The sequence below is a fragment of the Plectropomus leopardus genome, chromosome 1, assembly GCF_008729295.1.
Source record: "Plectropomus leopardus isolate mb chromosome 1, YSFRI_Pleo_2.0, whole genome shotgun sequence".
NCBI classification, from domain to species: domain Eukaryota; kingdom Metazoa; phylum Chordata; class Actinopteri; order Perciformes; family Serranidae; genus Plectropomus; species Plectropomus leopardus.
Window position 1 is genome coordinate 28,197,226 of NC_056463.1, and position 21,347 is coordinate 28,218,572.

General features: G+C 38.5%; 1 protein-coding gene across 1 annotated transcript in view; it reads right to left on the minus strand.

Moving 5' to 3' along the window:
- Window positions 1-20,000: 20,000 nt before the first annotated feature.
- Window positions 20,001-21,347, minus strand: part of igdcc4 (immunoglobulin superfamily, DCC subclass, member 4) — a 64,191-nt gene continuing 62,844 nt past the window's right edge. The window contains exon 20 of the mRNA XM_042514062.1: window positions 20,001-20,882. Coding sequence (XP_042369996.1) covers window positions 20,349-20,882 — 534 coding nt within the window. The 3' untranslated portion in view covers window positions 20,001-20,348. The remainder of the gene's footprint in view (window positions 20,883-21,347) is intronic.

A 21,347-nucleotide genomic window follows, 5' to 3' on the forward strand; every position in this document is an offset into this window, starting at 1 on the left:
TTTTGACATTTTTGCCATACTATAGCCTTGCTTTTTTTTCGTCAGTTTTTCAACATGCTATATTATGTTGTTTTTGACTATTTTTTTGCACGTTTAAATGCTATGGCGTGTTTCAGCACACTATTTTATGCCTTCTTGAGGTGTTTTCAGCCGTTTTTGGGACTTGTCAAATTTTGACATTTTTGCCATACTATAGCCTTGCTTTTTTCGTCAGTTTTTCAACATGCTATATTATGTTGTTTTTGACTATTTTTGCACGTTTGACTGCTATAGCGTGTCTCAGCACACTGTTTTTATGCTGTTTTAAGGTGTTTTCAGCTATTTTTGGGACATGTCAAATTTTGAAATTTTTGCCATACTATAGCCTTGCTTTTTTCGTCAGTTTTTCAACATGCAATATTATGTTTGTTTTTGACTATTTTTGCACGTTTTTGAATGCTATAGGCGTGTCTCAGCACGCTATTTTATTCCTTCTTGAGGTGTTTTCAGCCGTTTTTGGGACATGCCAAATTTTGACATTTTTGCCATACTATAGCCTTGCTTTTTTCATCAGTTTTTCAACATGCTATATTATGTTGTTTTTGACTATTTTTGCACGTTTGACTGCTATAGCGTGTCTCAGCACACTGTTTTATGCTGTTTTAAGGTGTTTTCAGCTATTTTTGGGACATGTCAAATTTTGACATTTTTGCCATACTATAGCCTTGCTTTTTTCGTCAGTTTTTAAACATGCTATGTTATGTTGTTTTTGATTATTTTTGTACGTTTGAATGCTATAGCGTGTCTCAGCACATGTTTTATGCTGTTTTAAGGTGTTTTCAGCTATTTTTTGGGACATGTCAAATTTTGACATTTTTGCCATACTATAGCCTTGCTTTTTTCGTCAGTTTTTCAACATGCTATATTATGTTGTTTTTGACTATTTTTGCACGTTTGAATGCTATAGCGTGTCTCAGCACGCTATTTCATGCCTTCTTGAGGTGTTTTCAGCCGTTTTTGGGACATGCCAAATTTTGACATTTTTGCCATACTATAGCCTTGCTTTTTTCATCAGTTTTTCAACATGCTATATTATGTTGTTTTTGACTATTTTTGCACGTTTTAACTGCTATAGCGTGTCTCAGCACACTGTTTTATGCTGTTTTAAGGTGTTTTCAGCTCTATTTTTGGGACATGTCAAATTTTGACATTTTTGCCATACTATAGCCTTGCTTTTTTCGTCAGTTTTTCAACATGCTATATTATGTTGTTTTTGACTATTTTTGCACGTTTGAATGCTATGGCGTGTTTCAGCACACTATTTTATGCCTTCTTGAGGTGTTTTCAGCCGTTTTTTGGGACTTGTCAATTTTTTGACATTTTTGCCATACTATAGCCTTGCTTTTTTCGTCAGTTTTTTCAACATGCTATATTATGTTGTTTTTGACTGTTTTTGCACGTTTAAATGCTATAGCGTGTCTCAGCACAATGTTTTATGCTGTTTTAAGGTGTTTTCAGCCTATTTTTGGGACATGTCAAATTTTGACATTTTTGCCATACTATAGCCTTGCTTTTTTCGTCAGTTTTTAAACATGCTATATTATGTTGTTTTTGATTATTTTTGTACGTTTGAATGCTATAGCGTGTCTCAGCACGCTATTTTATTCCTTCTTGAGGTGTTTTCAGCCGTTTTTTGGGACATGCCAAATTTTGACATTTTTGCCATACTATAGCCTTGCTTTTTTCGTCAGTTTTTCAACATGCTATATTATGTTGTTTTTGACTATTTTTGCACGTTTGAATGCTATGGCGTGTTTCAGCACACTATTTTATTCCTTCTTGAGGTGTTTTCAGCTTTTTTTGGGACATGCCAAATTTTGACATTTTTGCCATACTATAGCCTTGCTTTTTTCGACAGTTTTTAAACATGCTATATTATGTTGTTTTTGACTATTTTTGCACGTTTGAAATGCTATGGTGTGTCTCAGCACGCTATTTTATGCTGTTTTAAGTTGTGTTCAGCTGTTTTTGGGACATGCCAAATTTTGACATTTTTGCCATACTATAGCCTTGCTTTTTTCGTCAGTTTTTCAACATGCTATATTATGTTGTTTTTGACTATTTTTGCACGTTTGAATGCTATAGCGTGTCTAAGCTCGCTATTTTTATTCCTTCTTGAGGTGTTTTCAGCCTTTTTTGGGACATGCCAAATTTTGACATTTTTGCCATACTATAGCCTTGCTTTTTTCGTCAGTTTTTCAACATGCTATATTATGTTGTTTTTGACTATTTTTGCACGTTTGACTGCTATAGCGTGTCTCAGCACACTGTTTTATGCTGTTTTAAGGTGTTTTCAGCTATTTTTGGGACATGTCAATTTTTGATATTTTTTGCCATACTATAGCCTTGCTTTTTTCATCAGTTTTTCAACATGCTATATTATGTTGTTTTTGACTATTTTTGCACGTTTGAATGCTATGGAGTTTCTCAGCACGCTATTTTATGCCTCCTTGAGGTGTTTTCAGAGCCGTTTTTGGGACTTGTCAAATTTTGACATTTTTGCCATACTATAGCCTTGCTTTTTTCGTCAGTTTTTCAACATGCTATATTATGTTGTTTTTGACTATTTTTGTACGTTTAAATGCTATAGCGTGTCTCAGCACGCTATTTCATGCCTTCTTGAGGTGTTTTCAGCTGTTTTTGGAACATGTCAAATTTTGACATTTTTGCCATACTATAGCCTTGCTTTTTTCGTCAGTTATTCAACATGCTATATTATGTTGTTTTTGACTATTTTTGCACGTTTGAATGCTATGGCGTGTTTCAGCACGCTATTTCATACCTTCTTGAGGTGTTTTCAGCTGTTTTTGGGACATGTCAAATTTTGACATTTTTGCCACACTATAGCCTTGCTGTTTTCGTCATTTTCTCAACATGCTATATTATACTGTTCTTGACCATTTTTTCACATTTCAATGCTATGCCATGTATCAGCATGCTATTTTATGCCTTCTTGAGGTGTTTTCAGTTGTTTTTGGGACATGTCAAATTTTGAATATTGGATGACTTTGTCACTTCTGACTTCATACTATACAATGAGTATTTGGCATTTAGTATGAGGTTTTGGCATGATTTTTGCCAATATGCTGTGGTATGATGTTTTGGCATGATTTTTGATGACATGCAATAGTATGAAATTGGCATGATTATTGTTATTATATACTATGAATTTATTTGCATTATTTTTGACAACATGCTACAATATGATGTTTTGGCAAGATTTTTGACGACATACTATACTATGATATTTTGGCATGATTTTTGATTACATACTCTAATATGAGTTCATGGCATGATTTTTGATGACATACTTGACCATGCCCCTTGGCAGGATTTTTGAAGACATTTTATACTATGACGTTTTGGCCTGATCTCTAATGAAATACTATAGTATGATATTTGGCCTGATTTTTCAGCCACATACCATACTATGTCGTTTTGGCCTGATTTTTGCCGACATGTATGTTGTCTTGATATATGTGACGACATAATATAGTATGACATTTTTGTATGATTCTTGACAAAATACGATACTATAACATATAATGGCATGATTTTTGACAACATACTATATTATGACGTTTCGCATGATTTTTTACAACATAGTATAGTATAAGGCTTTGGCATGATTTTTGACAACATAATATAGTATGACATTTTCACATGACCCCGTGACCCGACTCTGGATAAGCAGAAGAAAATGGATGGAGGGATGGATGGATTTTGACATGATTTTTTGCGACATACTATACTATGACTATTTGGTGTGTTTTTTTGATGACATATTCTACTATGACGTTTTGGCATTATTTTTGCCAACATGCCACCCTATGATGTTTTAGCATGATTTTTGATGACATACTATACTATGACAATTTGGCATGATTTTTGTTGACATATTACACTAAGATGTTTATGCATTATTTTTGACGAAATACTATACGATGACCATTTGGCATGTTTTTGAAGATATACTATACTATGACGTTTTTGCATGATTTTTGACCACATACTTGAGCAATATCACATGAGAGGGAGTGATGTTCTGCTTGTATATCATCATGGCTGTGATTCGGTCGTAGGTAAAATAATAATTACAGCCGTGATGATATACAGCACAACACACAACCTTGAGTGTGATGTTGCTTTTTTACAATACTTCAAGCATCTTTTATTTGTTATCAGTAACAAGCAACAGCAGATTATGTTTTGTTTGTTAAATTAATGATTTTTTTGGCTCCGCTGACACAAATTGTTCCACAACCGCTGGAAGTGACAGCTGTTGCCTAGCAACACATAAACATTTTCCACCACTGCGTGCTAATCTGTGGAAGCTCGGTATTCATGTAATGCACAGACCAGCTGCTTAGTATCATGAACATTTATATGTATTTTCAGTGAAATAAGAGTCTGTTAACAGACACTTTGGTGGCCTGTGTGACTCAGATGAGTTAGTTTGATCAGGCAGTTTGTCGCTCCAGCGTGTGTCTACTCCCTGCCGTGATCTTTGTCACTTGAGTCCCATATCAGACAGCATGTGTGTGTCTGTCAGGCTACATTTCAAAATTCCTGACCTTTCTTGCTCGCCCCACTCCTCTCTCTCTCTCCTCTCTTCTTCTCTCCTCTCTCAACCTGACCAATTGACAGCTACGTGAACAGCGGCAACTAGCTGTTTGAACCTGTGCTTACATCATACTACATATAAACTTAACCCACTTTCACTCTTATACTAATTAATTTTTGAACAGCTGTGAAGCAGAGAGATACTAGCAAAGATAAAAAGTTGACAGTCCCAGTGACGTTGTACTCCTATATCAGCACTCATGGAATGCCTCTCGACCAATCAAATTGCTTGGTCGGAACTGACTGTTGTATAAAAAAAGGTTATAGAATAGTATGTTATAAATAGGTTAGAACTAGTATGTAATCAAAAAGTCTTGGAGTAATATACCATTAAATGTAATAGTAAATTATGTCATAAAAATGTCATAGTATAGTATCCTATAAAAGCTCTTACAACAGTTGGTTCTAACCAAATCATCACAGTATGATATGTCGTCAAAAATCATGCCAAAACGTCATAGTATATTGTACAACAGTTAGTTCTGACCAAGCAATTTGATTGGTCGAGAGACTTTCCATGAGTTATTATTACAGTACAACATCACTGGAACTGTTAACCTTTAAATCTGCATGCATCAGTCTACTTCACAGCTGTTCAAAATTCTTTAATTAGGCTTACATTAACGGTTGGTAGTTATCAAATGTTACCTTAGATTGTATCAATGTTGAAAGAGTGAGGAATTCCCGTCTGACCAGCAACATCACTCAAAAAATACCTGTGCAAAATCCTGCCTGATGCAAAAGCCCTCCACCTGCAGCCCAGGGGGTGAGCAGCTGTGACAAACGGGTTGTGGTAAACTGCAGTTCACTGGGTGTAAACCAGCTGTCACAGATGTTACAAGGATGTGCAGTGAGACAGAGACACACTTATCTAATACTAACCGCAGCCTGAGAGACAACGACACACACACACACACACACACACTGTCTGATACAGGACTCGAGGTGATGAAGATCATGGCTGTGAGCGGACACACGCTGCAGCGACGAATTGTCTGATCAAACTAACACATCTGAATTACACAGGCCACCAGAGTGTCTGTTAACAGACTCTTATTTCACTGAAAACACAGAGATAAATGTTCATGATACTAAGCAGCTGATCTGTGCATTACATGAATACCGAGCTTCCACAGATTAGCACACAGTGCTGGAAAATGTTTATGTGTTGCTAGGCAACAGCTGTCACCTCCAGCGGTTGCGGATCTATTTGTGTCGGCGGAGCCAAAAAAATCATTAATTAAACAAACAAATCATAATCTGTTGTTGCTTGTTACTGTTAACTAATAAAAGATGCTTGTAGAACTGCTGTATAAACGCAACATCACAGTCATGTGATATTGCTTAAATGGCATGGTGTCTCATGAATATAGTCATAATGCTAAAAAAAGGCATAGAATAGTATGTCATAATAAAGTTAGTCATAAAAAGAAACAGTATTGAATGTTATTAAAAAAAAGTAAAAGAAGTATAGGTTGTAGAATAATAGTGTCATTAAGGCTGTGATGAATACCATGTAAGATATACAACAAATTATTTTTATCTATCTTCTTGAAGCTCTTTGGGATGTGACGGTATTGGCTCACAAGCCTTGCTGTAGTCCGTGCCTTTTGCTACGAGACGCTGGCAGAGACACGTGAGTGAATCTAGATAACGGCCAAGTGCTGTGCGATGTGCAGCGCACAATGTTTACATACACTTAGGGAGCAGAAAAGTGGGTCACCCAGCCCACTGTGATTCAGCCTGTACCATTCACTGATGTGGAAATAAGTCTCCTACATCAGGCCAGCTAGCAAGGCTGCACTACCAAACACCGCCAGCAGTCAGTCAGCAGCCAGCTACACAAAGCTTAACTAAGAGTGAGTCATTCTCACTTCATCTCTGTTTGGAGTGCACAACTACAGTCAATGTTTTGTATTTTTTAAAACATTCAGAGGACTGTGTTGTGTTGAGACAGAAATGCATGGTGCCCCACACTGTTGTAATAGCTTTGCTAAAAAATAGCCCTTGAAAATCCACCCTACAATAATTATACACCTGCACTTTATGATGTTGATTTAACAAAATAACACCAGAACACAGGTCTAGCTGGCACACTCGGGACACCTTTCACTGGTAATGGATGACAGACTGAATCTGAGCACTAGAACCTGAATCTGTTTTCTTAATGTGGTTATATGGCATTTAGATTATTATCAGTGGATGAAACACATGCCTATAAATGCTTTTCTTTGTCCAAGGAATTACCTCGTGACTTTTTGGCAATAAAACAACATGTTGTTTCTGCCTTAATCCAGCAAAACAAACAAGAAAATCTGGGGAAAAAAATTACAAATAGGGTATATAGCATCTTCCTCATGAACTCTAATTCAAGTTCCATACTACAGACAGAGTTGCCCCATAAACTTGGCTGTGACTGTTTCTAACATATTGCAAAAACAGTAGAAATGCATAACTTTGAATTGTTGCTAGCAGGCATTAACTCTGGTAGTATTATATCCCTGGGGTTTAGAGAACCTGTGCGTTTATGTGACTCTGCCAGGCCGAATGTAATGTATGCAGAGATGTGAGCTCCTGCAGCTTTGACATGAGGTCAGAGTTGGATGTAATGTAAGGGCACGTAAAAGCCTTGTCGGATGACTGATGGCCAGGAGCCAGCACTTTACTCTGAGCAAGCCCTCACTGGCAGGCAACATGCAGGCTTTGATCCACATGCATCGTCCAAAGCTGAAGGTTTTCATCGCCATGGTTGGCTCACAGCTATAGCTGGATCAAGTCACTGTTGGCCAATGTAAAACCAGGGAGACAGGCATGCTGTCAGTCATGTTCAAGGCATGCCCTTATCAGCCATGGACCTTTCTGGACTATAAGAGGGAGAGGCCAGTGAAGGATAAGACAGTGCATGATGCCAAAAGGCACCTTGTGCGTCCACCCTGAACACCGTTGTACAGCTGACACAGAAAGGTAACGGAAATGTAATAAGTAGACAAAGCAGCACCATGTGATGAGTTGGGATGAGAACATGTTGGATAAGATTTGTCTTATCAAAAACTCGATTTAAAAACAAATGTGTGCCTGGGTGTAAATTGGGGTGGCAAATGGCTCCTTCCCTACTTCCCACACCCCTACTTGGTGCATCTTTGCTCGGACCACACCCAACTTCAAACTTAACCTTCATGCATTGGCACCTGAATCTCAATAGCTACATAACAAACCCCTGCTTCCTCCAGTCCATCCTTTCATTTTTCTGGAAAAGGGAGTCAAGGATGCACCATTTCTTCACTTCAAATAACAGTGTCACACTTCGCCCATGGTTGCAGTATATAAAACTAGTATACAGTGAGTTTTAAAGCTGCTCCTCTCTGGGGTCCTATTGTGGCCAGCCAAGAGTGAATGGAGAGCGGCACACAGAACCCAGGGGAGAGAAGAAGCTGGGGCATACAGTCCACAGCCATTACTGACAGCTCCCTGCTTTCTCTCTCGGCCATGCCCTGAGAGCTCACCTTTTACAGCTACTTTATAAGGTATATGAAAGCTTATTCTAAAGCACACAGGATTTAATATAATTCCAGAGATATGTAGACCAAATAAAGCAGATGACTTTCTCCATATTCATCCTTCTCTCAAATCCCCCACTCCCTGACTTCATTCATTTATCTTCTGCCTCATCCCTGTTCATTCTCTTCCTCTTCAGGCTGTCTCTGTTTAGTTTGGGGAATATTTGATTGGCAGGTTATAACCCACAGTAGGTCCGACATTGAGAAAATGTCTTATCCTTAAGTATAGTAATATAAATATAGTTAATATAGTAAGAGAACGGCCAAAGTGATGCAGGAAGAGAGGAAGAGAGTGGACACAAATGTATATACTGACAGAAATAGGAATGTGCATGTAGTCAGCAAGCCTACATAAGCTTGGGTTGTGAAATCTTTCAAAGTATTGTTTAAGTTTCACATGGAAAGAAGAAAATGGCTTAAATATAAACCTCACACACAGCAGAATAAACTGATGATCCCCAAGCACATTTTACAAGGACACTCTCTTAGGTTTTCAGGATTTTTATTTTTTTCCTGGTTCACTTAAAGATCCTCTTCACTCAAAAATGTGTTTGTCGTATATGTTTATGTCCCCTAAAATGACTGACTTGTATCTCAAAACTTGGTCACCAATGAGGTGTTTTCACATTCTTCTATTTAAGGGGGACATTGCAATCCCCTAATATCTGGGAGTCTGACATACCCTAGGCAAGCTAGATTATGTAGGTCAAAAATTTCAAGAGCCAATCACTGTCCAAAGGCTGATTTATATTTGTTCTCTATGCACAATTTTCATTGTTGCCTGAGCAAGTGGTCTACACCACTGTGAGCATTTAGACCTCTAAAACTCAAGGTTCACAGACAAAGCACTTATCTGTTAATGGACAGGTTTTTTATGTTTCGTTTTGGGGTTTTTTGTCCCACAAATACAACACCCTAATGGTATTGGTTTAGGCTTATGGCATTTTACATTACATAAATTAGCTTAGCAGCAAGCAGAGTTTTCCACTACTCATATGAGTTCAGCACCAACGGCAACATTTAACAAAGGAAAGGTTACAAAACTCTGCTCCATTAAAAGGTTCACTGACAAAACAATTGTCTTATACTACACATGCTTTCCCCATGCATACAGCATGAGCCTATGACATTTTACATGAATTGCATAAATCAGCCTTGTAGTTAACAGACTTTTCTCAACTTATGAAGATCAACACTTGCCTATTTTGTGGTGGATATTAATCTCTTCAATTTTTTTTGTTTCATGTTGTGAAATGGAAAGTAGCCTCTGGCTATAATCTTGCATATTTACATGTAAATATTCATTAATATGCCCTGTCCCATATTTTAAGCAAATACATTAAAATTAAATAAAGTAATTAAAAGCTTTGTTTTCTGCTGGGCTTTGAAGCAGTGCAATTACACTTTCATGTAATGCCATGCAGCCCAAAAATACTTTTTCCCAAAAAAGAGACATCTGTTAATCAGTGATGACTGGTTTCACTATTGGGATTTGATCCATTTGGACCAATAAAATTTCAAGGGTCTAAAAGACCTGCAAGATTCAAAAACTTAATCCAAATTCAAGTTCGTGGAGCACCAAACCACAAATTAGCCATTCAGATGAGGTTATCCACCTGACCGCCATAAATCACTGATTCACATGCTCTACAGGCCACACAGTACAGTGCAAACCATCCCCAGATCAGCCACATTGAACCATTTTGGCTTCATGCACCACTGTGTAATACCCATAGGCATGAACAGAGCCCCAAGGTCAACACTGTATCCAGAGCCCTTAATATATCCATAGCATCTACGCAAAGCCTACACCCCAGATACAGTGTGGATTTAACGCAGTATAACTCCCGCTTAATATGCAAACACCAGCAAAGAAACATGAAATCTCCACTGCAAAGCAGACTTATTTTACATAATATAAAAATCTCAGCCTGATGAATTACGGATCTTTATGCAAACTTTGACTAGATCTCTGGTATAAAATTACATAATAACAATGTTACAATGTGAACACACTGTAATATTGTAGCAGATATTATCGTGTGTTTCATAACAACTAACGCCCAATCAGCCAAGCGACACACAAGCTAGCAAGCTGACAACCGACATAAATAACACATGCTAACTACACTCAACATTCTGATACATCTATTAGTTGCAGATTTAGAATTTCACTGAGGGCGTAGTAGTATGCCTCCAGTCCCTTTTCAATGTTTGTTTAGTTTTTTTTTTTTTACTTCTTATGTGGAGAAATCTTGTTAAACTAAATGTTAATCATAAAATTTTGACATACTTTAAAACATATCTGAAAGGAAATTTAAAGGCCAACAGAAAAGACAGCAGAGATTGAGTGACTTTCAGCTAAGGTCACGCGGCAGGGCTGTATCCATGATGTCATTACCACATACGTACACCGTACAGCGTACACCTATACAAACTAAAACACCAGCAGCTTTTATTTTGGGACGTATAGCAGAAATAGTCGAAGAAAAGAGAAGTGGTCAATATAATGCTTTTAGAGTAAAAGTTTGAAAATGAAAGAGCCACTATTGAAAGACGAATAAACTGTGACATTTGCACATAAGACTTTGTCTTAACCTACTTAGAAGACAAGATGGACGTTACCATATGGGGCAGACAGTTGTGGAAACGTCAGGATGATGTTTAAGAGGTACAAACTAGATGGCCATGTTAGCAAAAACATAAAAATGCACGAGATCATTGGGATCTAATGGAGGGCCACCATGATTAAAATGCCACATTTTAAAGAAGTAAACATTCCTTTATTGATAGATACTTTTGTGGTTGTATTTCTGCTCCTGGAGTTTCTAAACTCTTTTCTTTAATGCACTGTTGCAAAATGGATAGTAGAACTGCCAGTTTCCACAAGCACAAAAAAATGATTTGCAAATACTCGCCAACCCAAGGGTTTTCCTGCTGTACGCTTTGAACTGTCAGAGAGCACATACAGTTCAGCAGTGAAACAAGCAAAGCTGACGCTGAAGGTGGAGACTGTAGTAGTACACTACTACATTTGCAGAAGCAGGAAGAGGCAGAATGAATGGGCTGATTCAAGAGCTTCGCACAGTTATTTCCCCACAGGCGGTGAGCTGTACCTCATGAGTCCAGCCCTCACCTGACTCGCTGTGCTCCACTTGCCTGCCCCGCCAATGAAATATGAGGCATGCTGAATAGCCCAGAAACCACTTGGCTGCTGCTGGAGGATGGAAACACAACGCACACACTAATAATACACATTCAGACAGGTGCATAGGCGGGTTCAGTATAGTATGAGTATGCATGCATGCGTGCTTGTACAGTATTTGTCTGTATGCTCATTGGTGATATTGTGTGATCATGTGTGGTTTTGTGCATATGTGTCCTCTCTCAGACCTCTGCATAGGAGCCTCGCCCTCTGATTAACGGCGATGAGTGGCTGAAGATAGTGAGCCCGACCCCTCTGTCGCTCAGCGAGAGCTTTTATCTAACTTCTCTGGGGATTCTGCCATGTGATGTCGCCTCACTGCTCCTGTCTTAACTCTGTGCCCTCATCTCACCCTCTTATCTCCTTCACCTCTCTCTCCTGTCTTTTTTTCAGTCTGTCTGCCTCCTCTGTTCACACATAAACATACTCAGAACCACAGACCCCACACACAAACATGCAAGCATGCACATCAGGGGCACAGCCAGACTGACAAGAAGACACAAATGCACACACATTTCTCACACATTTTGTATTTCATGATATTAGGATTGGGTTTTTTCACCTCCTTTTTTCAGTTACACTAGAGGTGATGTACTGTTATAATGAAGTAAGGAATGAAGGTGATGTATTCTATACATTTACATAATCCTGCAGCTAAGGCAGGTATGTATGAGGTCAGCTCAGCAAATGAGATCCACTACTCAGGCAGCAATCTCAATGGGAGTGGCACAGGGTTACTGTGTTTCTGCTATAAAATCATTAGGAAGGATTACACTGCCCCCTAGTGGTTCATACAAAAAATACATCTTTAAGTATGACTGATTATTACCCTGAGGCTGTGTGAGAGTGAATAGGGTGGGGCACAAAGCAACTGTTACCTGGCTGATGTGTGTAAAGGGAAACTGTGAAGCCGGCCATTACTATGGAGGATTTATTCAACTTTAGCCTGTGTCCTAGAAATAACACACTTTGTGTAAATAGTAAGAATAAAAAGTAACATTTCTATTTCTCCTGTTCCTATATTTAAATTTAAATGGCAATATTTAAAAACAACTAAATGCAGTAAATAATTTACATCTACAAAAAGATCCCCTCTGGCCTATACAAATTTCAGATTTACAGATATATTATAATCATGGAGTCACAGCATACCAATATGAGAATGAAGATACACTTATTTTGGCTACAGCCAGCTGCAAGTTACCTTTTTAGCTTGGCATAAACTGAAGACCAGAAACAGTGGGAACAGCTATGCCTATAATATTTCTGTCCTCTGTCTTCCAAAGGCAAAGAAATCTGTCAACCAGCACTCTCACTAATTAACACGTAATATATTTTTATTCAATCCATATAGATGAAGTGTACAAACAATTGTTGGGGTGTAACGATACATTTTAACAACGATACGATGAGTGTTATGATACATGGTTGGTGACACGATACAAGAATGATAAGGGCTCATTTAGAGTGATATGATATGATTTGATTCAATGTATAGAAATCTATATAGTAACTTTTCCCCCCCACAAATATAAGAAAAGAAAATGCCTATTTCTTTTGCAGAGTTAAAACACTGGAAACACATGATACACTGAACTGCACAAACAGTCAATGTTTTGGGAGTGGGGGGGGGGGGGGGGGTTTGCAAGGTAATCAGAGATTAATCAACATAATAGGTCACAATTGAATGGCAAATTGCCATTATATTTGATCTCAAACCTGTACATTTTGCAAAAAGCATCAAGAACTTCTCCATTTTTAAGCCAAAATGTGTCCAAATTTTGGACCACAAACACAGACTAAAAGTCTCTCACTCTCCATTGGCCTGGTGTTTCCCTGCCATGATCTGCCATTATCTGAAGCGAAGCTGCTGAATGCTGATACGATACACATACCCAGAGCATCTGAGAACGGGAGAATGAACCAGAATAATGTTTACAATTCTATACCATTATAAGTGTGAAAATACATCAGCCTCTGTAGTTAGCAGCCCCTCCATAAAAAGCAGTGTCAGAAAAACACTTTTTGTTTTTTTAACATGACCTACTTCATTCAGTGCTTTTACCTCTTTAAATTTCCAGGTCCTTTTGGTTTGGAGTGGAGACCTCTGTGGATAATTTGGGTCCTGGAAAAACCCTCCTAGACATCTGGATCTTAAGTCATCAAAGAAAAAAAAAAGGGAAGCACACATTGGCAAACTGGGTTAGTAGCCTGCCGGCCACATATTAAACAGTGTAGGATTAACACTCATTTGTAACATGAAACTGCTTTATTCATTGTTTTTACCTGTTTAAATTTCAAGGTCCTATTGTTTTTGGAGTGGAGAAGACCTCTGTGGGTAATCTGACTCCCAGAAAACCCTCCTGAATGTCTGGATCTTAAGTTATCTGAGAAAAAAGGTAAGCAGATGTTAGCAAAAAAAACTGCTTAAGAGAAACACTCATCTGTAACATGAAATGCTTAATTCGGTGCTTTTACCTGTTCAAATCGCTCGGTCCATTTGTTTTGGAGAGTAAGAGACCTCTGGATCGTTTGGCTCCCAGTAAAAAGCTCTTCAACAATGAAAACTGAAGGAAATCTAACTGGGAGAAGTCTTAGCCGATTGCAGTCTGCTATCCTCACCACTAGGTGCCACTAAATCCCCCTACATCTAACACAGTGGACCTTCAAGTGGCATTGCAATTATAGATATGTAACTCTTGGTAAAATGACAAAATATTGGTTGCAACAAAGTAACAAAATAACAAATAAAGATGTTGCCTACTGCAAACTACTGTCTGATATATGAATGACTGACTGAATGGCTGGGAAAAATAGACAATAGGTTCAATGTTAAGTGAATCAGTGTTTTGTTATATAGCATACAGTCTTTCCTTCAAGGGGAACTACTTTAGCTCATACATGGTCTTTTTGTTTCATTGCAATTTTTTAACATACACTCTATCCTATGCAATGCTTCTATCACAGTTAAGAAGGTGAGCTTAATTTAATCTATGAATGCAAGCCCACACAGCACAATGTATAATACACTGAGATATAAAGTAAAGGTCAAATTGATTGAAATACGACAATAAATAGCCCAAGAAGTCAGGCTCCGTGGTGATCTTAGATGTCAGTTTTAAGAATGTAAATTCCAGGAAAAGCAGTGAAACAAGGAGTTAAATTGACTGATAAATCTTTAAAGACAGAGGGACAGGAAAGGGATTTAAAGATAAATTAAGATGAAGAAAACAGAGTTTGGTTTAGGTGAAAAGAAAAAAAACATTGAGCCTTACCTTCTTTCTTTGATGTTTATTTACAGAAGAGTAGTTTCCACAGACATCTTGAGAGTTGCTGTGAGTTTTGACATTTTCACATATGGTAACACAGTGGAAATATTCTTACAAACCACAAGTTCTACCTATCCTGTTATGGTACCTCTGAACAAGCAATGTTTCTATCACAAATCATGACTACGGTCGCCATGACTAACACTGAGTTATCCATCTGTCATTTTACAGACTAAGAAAATTGCACTTCTAGAAATGTAAAGATGACAGTCCAAAGTTGCTCCTGGCCCAAGAAGAAGTGCTAATCTAAGTGCTCCTACAGTAGCGTCTTTTGACATAGATGAGGTCTTGTTCAGCACACAATGATTACAAAGGTGTCTGACTAGCTGCAGAATGTCGCTGGTGGCACATGAACACAGAGTCTGTGCTTACACACTTCTGAGAAGCACGACCGAGCTGGTACACACAAAACTAGAGAAGACGTACAGAAGAATGCACAATGTGACATCACTGGACAAAGCAGCTCACCACCAAAGCACCAGAATGTACAGAGAAAAGCCAGAGACAAAAATACACTGCGTGATTTGTACAAAATATCATTTATGCATAAGAGTTTCCTTGATTTGCTTTCCAAAAGAACAAAATGAGGCATCGTTTGACAACAAATGACATGTATCTGAATCGGACATGCTGGCATGATCCTCTACAATTTTATGCAAAGATGGGGCACCTGAGAAGAGACAATTATTTCCAAAATGGCTGTCTGCACTGAGAGGTATGACCTGCCTGGGGAGGATGTCCCTTTAGCCCTTCTCCCTGCTTAGTACTTTAGTCGCCTGGGTTGTGTTAGTTGAGTTCTTTCAAATAGTGACTGTTAGGTTGTTATCCAGCACAAGCACATTTTTTTCTTTTTCTCCATTCACAAGTACCATTTGAGTGAACCCAAGCTTTTAACTCTTCAAAAACCAACTACTATTGCAAAATACCAATGTAAAAGTCAAACCAGATTGCTTCCACTGACCAGTCCTCCCCTCGTTTGTTTACCCCTTCACCACTAGACTGGACCATCTAGGCCACTGAGTAAAAACTGTGAGGTAAAACGAAAACAGTCTATTCTGTCCTCTCTCAACTCACAACACAACCGGATGCTAGCGTACGGTATATATGTTCTACTCATTACAAAATGTGCAGTATAGAGAAAATGATCTGAATCAAATCAACAAGTTACCAACATGAGGTATACTGTTTCATAAAACCCTTAAAAAAAAAGAGGATGAGATAAACAGAATTATCCAAGTAATTATCATCTCTACAAAATGAGAGCATGAGCATGTATCCTCCAACAACAAATCTGATTGTTCTAGCCAACAAAAAGACGAACAAAACCAAAAGAGTTACATGTTTTCAAAAGATAGTGGTTAAAAGAGTTAATAGAGGTCCTACAAGGAAAGCATGCAGCCTTAATGCTGGAGGCAGGTTTTATGCAAATCCCCACTTTAGAGCCTCTGTGTTGGCTCCACACACCATAATAATCCACTACTGCATTGAGACTTGAAACAAAGGCAAAACAGCGGGATTTGACTGAAACATTTATGAAACCCCTAATTGTCAATACTGTGTTACTAAAATGAAATCTACTGTACACTGTACCATTTCGAAGAACGATTAGATTTTGGCAGTTATCGTAAAATCAACATCCAAATGCTGCAAGTCGCTGACACAAAAATAATTTTCAATCAATGTATTAAATTCAGAACAAACCAAGAATTACTGAGCAGAAAGGCATAACCGCAAATAATTAGTACTTTATGATAGTTTACTTGTATTGCCAAATGCTGTGGTCTGTCTTTGTGACAGAATTTCATTCAACACTCTCCATCATGGAAGAGTGACCCGCTGCTATGTAATAGATGGAAGGTAATGGTTGCTTTGCATCAACTTAGAAAAAGACATACAAAATAAAAACCTTTCTTTTGAAAATTCTATGTTTGGTGAGAGAAAACTTCATGAACACTACACTCAAAACAAGAAAATGTTTGAAAAGTCAATTTCATTTTTGTAAAAGGAATACTTCACCCACAAAATGATTTGTGAAGAAAACTTTGTTTTCTCTCATGCATTTGCATTGAATGGAGAATCAAAAAATTAAACATTCCTTACGAACTGAAGTAATCAGGGTCCACATATAACAACAGCGGAACTATATCAAAACATCACACAACTTGTGCAGTATAATCCAAGTCTTATTTATCAAGTCACAATGTTTTTGTGGAAACATTATGATTTAAAACCCATTAGTACAAACAGTCATAAGCATGAGCATGCTCAGGTTGCTTCTTGTACGTGTTTCATATTGTAACGTTTTAGGGAAAATGCACATGTTTGGGGAGTACTGAGCATATAACAGGATAAGTGAGACTTGGATTATACTGCAGGAGTTGTGTGAAAGTTTCTAATCAGATTTTTTTAATACCATTTAGCTTTTGGACCTCAGTTACTTCAATTCATGAAGGATGTTCATCATTTTTCTATTCTCCGCTCACCTTGAAGGCATGGGAGAAAAGTTTCCTTACAATTTCAAGCTAATATGGGGAAGGTAATTGATACACAAATGGTCATTTTGCAGGTGAAGTGTTTCTTTAATGGGTTCAGTGACCTTCATCCACTTGATCGTTGATTTGCAAACTCTGCAGCTCAGGCTTCAGTATTTGCAAATGCTGTAGTGAATGAAATAACTGAACCAAGATGTTCATGAAACCTGTCAGCGTAGGAACACAGTCTGGGGTGTTAGCACTTCTCTTCTTAAAGGTTCATCATCATGGCTGACCTGGACTGAGAGAGGTATGTTCAAGATATCGAACTGGAATGCTTTTTAGAATATTATGATTCTTTCTGCACTCAGGACATACAGGCCTTTAAAGACAACGAGAAACAGCATTACTATAGACCAGTATCAGTGAAGAACCTGGATCAAAAATATACACATTTTGGTGGTTTGCTTTAGCTTACTGCATATAAAGGACAAATGGTCAACAAACCACAGAGCCAAACCTGCAGCTGCACTGATGGAAACCTGCTCTGGCATCACTAATTGAAACGGGGCCACAAGTAAAGCATGCTTGTCACTTTAGATTGATGGGTTGTGTGGTGCAGCAGCAGTTTCCTGCCATAGGTGATCTTGATGTTGAATTGCTCTTTATGTACCATTTAAATGGTGTTTGTTAAATAGCACAGTACAATGAGCGCCATACATTTTAAGTCTAATAAGAAGGTATATCATAAACATTTCTCTAACTGACAGTTGGCAAAATTTGAATTTTCCCGATGTGGCAAACCCCCAAAAGATCTTGCAATTAATGTTTGACCCAGGTTTGCTATGAACACATTCACTTCTGTCCCTATATGTCTGCTACTGCTGCAAGAACATGCTGATCTTGTTGTAATGTTAAGTATACATACATGGCAAGGTTAAAAAAAATAATTCTCTTTAAGGTACCAACCATGCATTTTGTTCAGAAAGTCAAGAACTATATACTTTTTAGAGAAAGCACAATTATGTTGGTGAGTAACATGTTCAGGGTGTATCATACATGTCATGTCTTAAGGAACCATTTACATTTCTGTTGCTGATGTGATTGAATTGAGCTGGTGAGATTTTGACACTTGCATGGACACAGGTAGAAACATGGGCAGGATAGAAGGGGATTAAAAATAAGGTATTATTTAAAATGTGTTCGACAAAACATCCAACACAGACACAAACAAACCAGCATGTAAGAAAAGAAAAAAGTAGCAGTAACACTTTTTGCCTGAAGGTGGCACAAATGTGAAATTGCAGGAACTATTACTTTTCTTGCCCAGTTGGCGCTGATTTGGCTGGACCTAGTTTCAGGTGCTTCGTATCAAAGACACTAGGTGTTAATGTTTTGTTAGAGATTATATAGTAACATAATACTGAGTGACAATCTTTCAGAGATATGAGAGGAAGCTGCAATGCATTAAAGCGACATTAATTCCTTTGAAATAACATAAGAATGTACAGTCAGTGTCGGACGATTATTTCTGCAAATACCAAAGGCTGTAAAATCAGACAGGTTAAGAAAAAGATCTTAAAAAGGTGCCAGTTACATTAAACTAATAAAACCACACTGGAAACCTTCCTGAAAAGAAATGAGGTAGTGTTGTTGATAAGGAGTAGGGATGCACCAGTTCCGCTTTTACACTCCCAAAACCAAAACTGACTCACTCCGCTTTGCATATCAGTCAATTATGGAAAGCAATCTGATTTAATACTTGTTTGGGGTCAATGTAAAAGAAAATGGAGGGCATTTATTTTACTTTCTTATCCAAAGTCCTTTCCAGTGGATAAATTCAATTTTGTTTAGCTTATGTTGGTTTTTGGTACTATAGCAGAGTATAGCATTGTGGAAATTTTCTCACACTGCTGTAGTCAGATAGGCTTCTAGAGTCAAGTTGGATTCTCCTCTAATTAAAAACATGGCTAGCAATTCACTTTAGAAAATTATTATACCGGGTTAAAAATCGCAACCAAACACACAGTATCACAGTGGTGCATCCCTAATTGGGAGCCGAATCAGAAGAGTGGTCTACAGATAGGTCATTGTAACATCTTCGCTAGATCACCCACCAACATAATCAAACCAAGATGAACATGTAAATATTTTTAATCCAAAATGAGTGTCCCTGCTTTACAAAATCACACCACCTGGATAAATGGCATTTTAGAAAAGACTACATGTGTACCAAATCTGTATACTCCGTATCTTTTGACATTTTAAGCTTTGTTTTTTTTTTCCTTCATGTTGACGTGTGTTTTGTACTTGTACTTTATAGAATCATCTATAGAAATATACAGAGGTTATAAATGCACCTACAATAATTAGGCACCTGAGACCCCCACACTCCAGTCAGGAAATGTGTGTGTAAATGTGTGTTTATGGGTGGCTGTTTTGAGTTTGTTTGAGATACCGTGGAATCAGCCGTATCTTAGCTTTCTGTATGTGTGTGTTTCAGAGTGTGTGTGTGTGTGTGTGTGTGTGTGTGTGTGTGTGTACCCTGAGACAGCAGGAGGCTGGAGAGAGACACAGGTGTTCTGCACTCTCCGAGTGTGCAGAAACTTTAAGGCTTATTCCTCAGTGTCACGGTAAAGTACCATCCACACGACGAAGCCCAGGGAGATCATTCAAGCCTGCATTTCCTATCCTTCCATCTATGATGATAGCTTGTCTCGCAGAACATTCCAGGCTTTCTCATTCCTGAGTGGAACAGAGCCATGTGCGACACAGTGGGAATAGCCTCCTTCAATCCACTTATCCACTATGTGAGTTCATTCTTTCTTTTCTTTCCCACAGACAGGAAAAAAAACCCCAGAGGAAAATATGGTTGCAATACTAGAGAATGCATACCCATATAAAGTACTCAACCACTAAAAATATACTGTATGTGTACTGTATGTATGCACACAAGTATGAAACAATGGATTCAAAGTACCTATAAAAACTTTGCAAGGACGAGACAGGAATCCAGTAATGAGGTGCATAAAAATAATCCTCATGGACTCTTCCTGGGCACGTGAAAGAACAAAAATCAGTCTGACGTCTGTATGTGTAAGGGTCAACGCCCTACATGCAGGGGCTACGGGCACAGATAACTGTGTGCTGCTGAGGTAGAGTGGACAAGGCCCGAGCTGACAAAGGGGGCAGGGGACAGCCCAGCAGAGATGGTCTTCCCTGGTGCCGAAGGGCAGTGTCTGGAGTCCCCATTCTCCAGATGCTCTGACCTCAGCGCAGAACGCACGTTTTTTGGGGAGTGGAAGCCATTGGTTAACCCCATGTCCTGTTGTGGCTCTATGTCAGCGCTTGGCTGGCCTACTGTGCCCTGTAGCTCTCCGTTGTGATTAGCCACCAACTTCATCAAGGAAAAGCTCGAGGGGCTTTCAGCCAGTGATAGTTTTTCGAGACTGTCCCCCTCTGCACGTGGGCTCGGCTGACTCAAAGGGGAATATCTGTCCTCTGATAATGAGGGTCCCCTGGTGATGTTAGAATCCTTCTCTCGTTTGCCGTCTTCCTCCTCTTTCTCCACCCCTCGGTCCGACAGCTCTGAGTGAACAATGACTTCTGCCTCCACCTGGTTACTACACACGGATGTACACAGACGATCCTCTAAGTCCTGCAACAATAAAAATGTTACTTCAGGTTGTTCTATTAGTTGATCTATTGGGTAACTCAATCCATGCATGATTTTGGTTAAGTATATAGAAAGTGCACTGTTTGTAATTGTTACTCAAATACTACAAATAAAAAGCATAAGAAGAACATTTCACAGAGAGTCCAGCCCGTTCTCATTCCCAACTCATCAAATCCTGCCTCTTTGTCAGTGATTTAGGTGCCGTGGTATGGTATGCCACTGGGCAGCCCATGTGAAGGTCTAAGGACAGAGGGGTGTCGTCTGCTGTAAAGCCTGCTGAGGCAAACTGTGATTTGTGATAATGGGCTTTATAAATAAAATTGACTTGAATTAGACAGCATTACTTTAAAATGCTGTCGTAAAACATCAGTTTAAAAACGCCACTGGTAAAAATGTTATAAAAGGTGCCAGAAAGTCCCCATAGGGCAGGTGGGAGGGGAGGTGGAT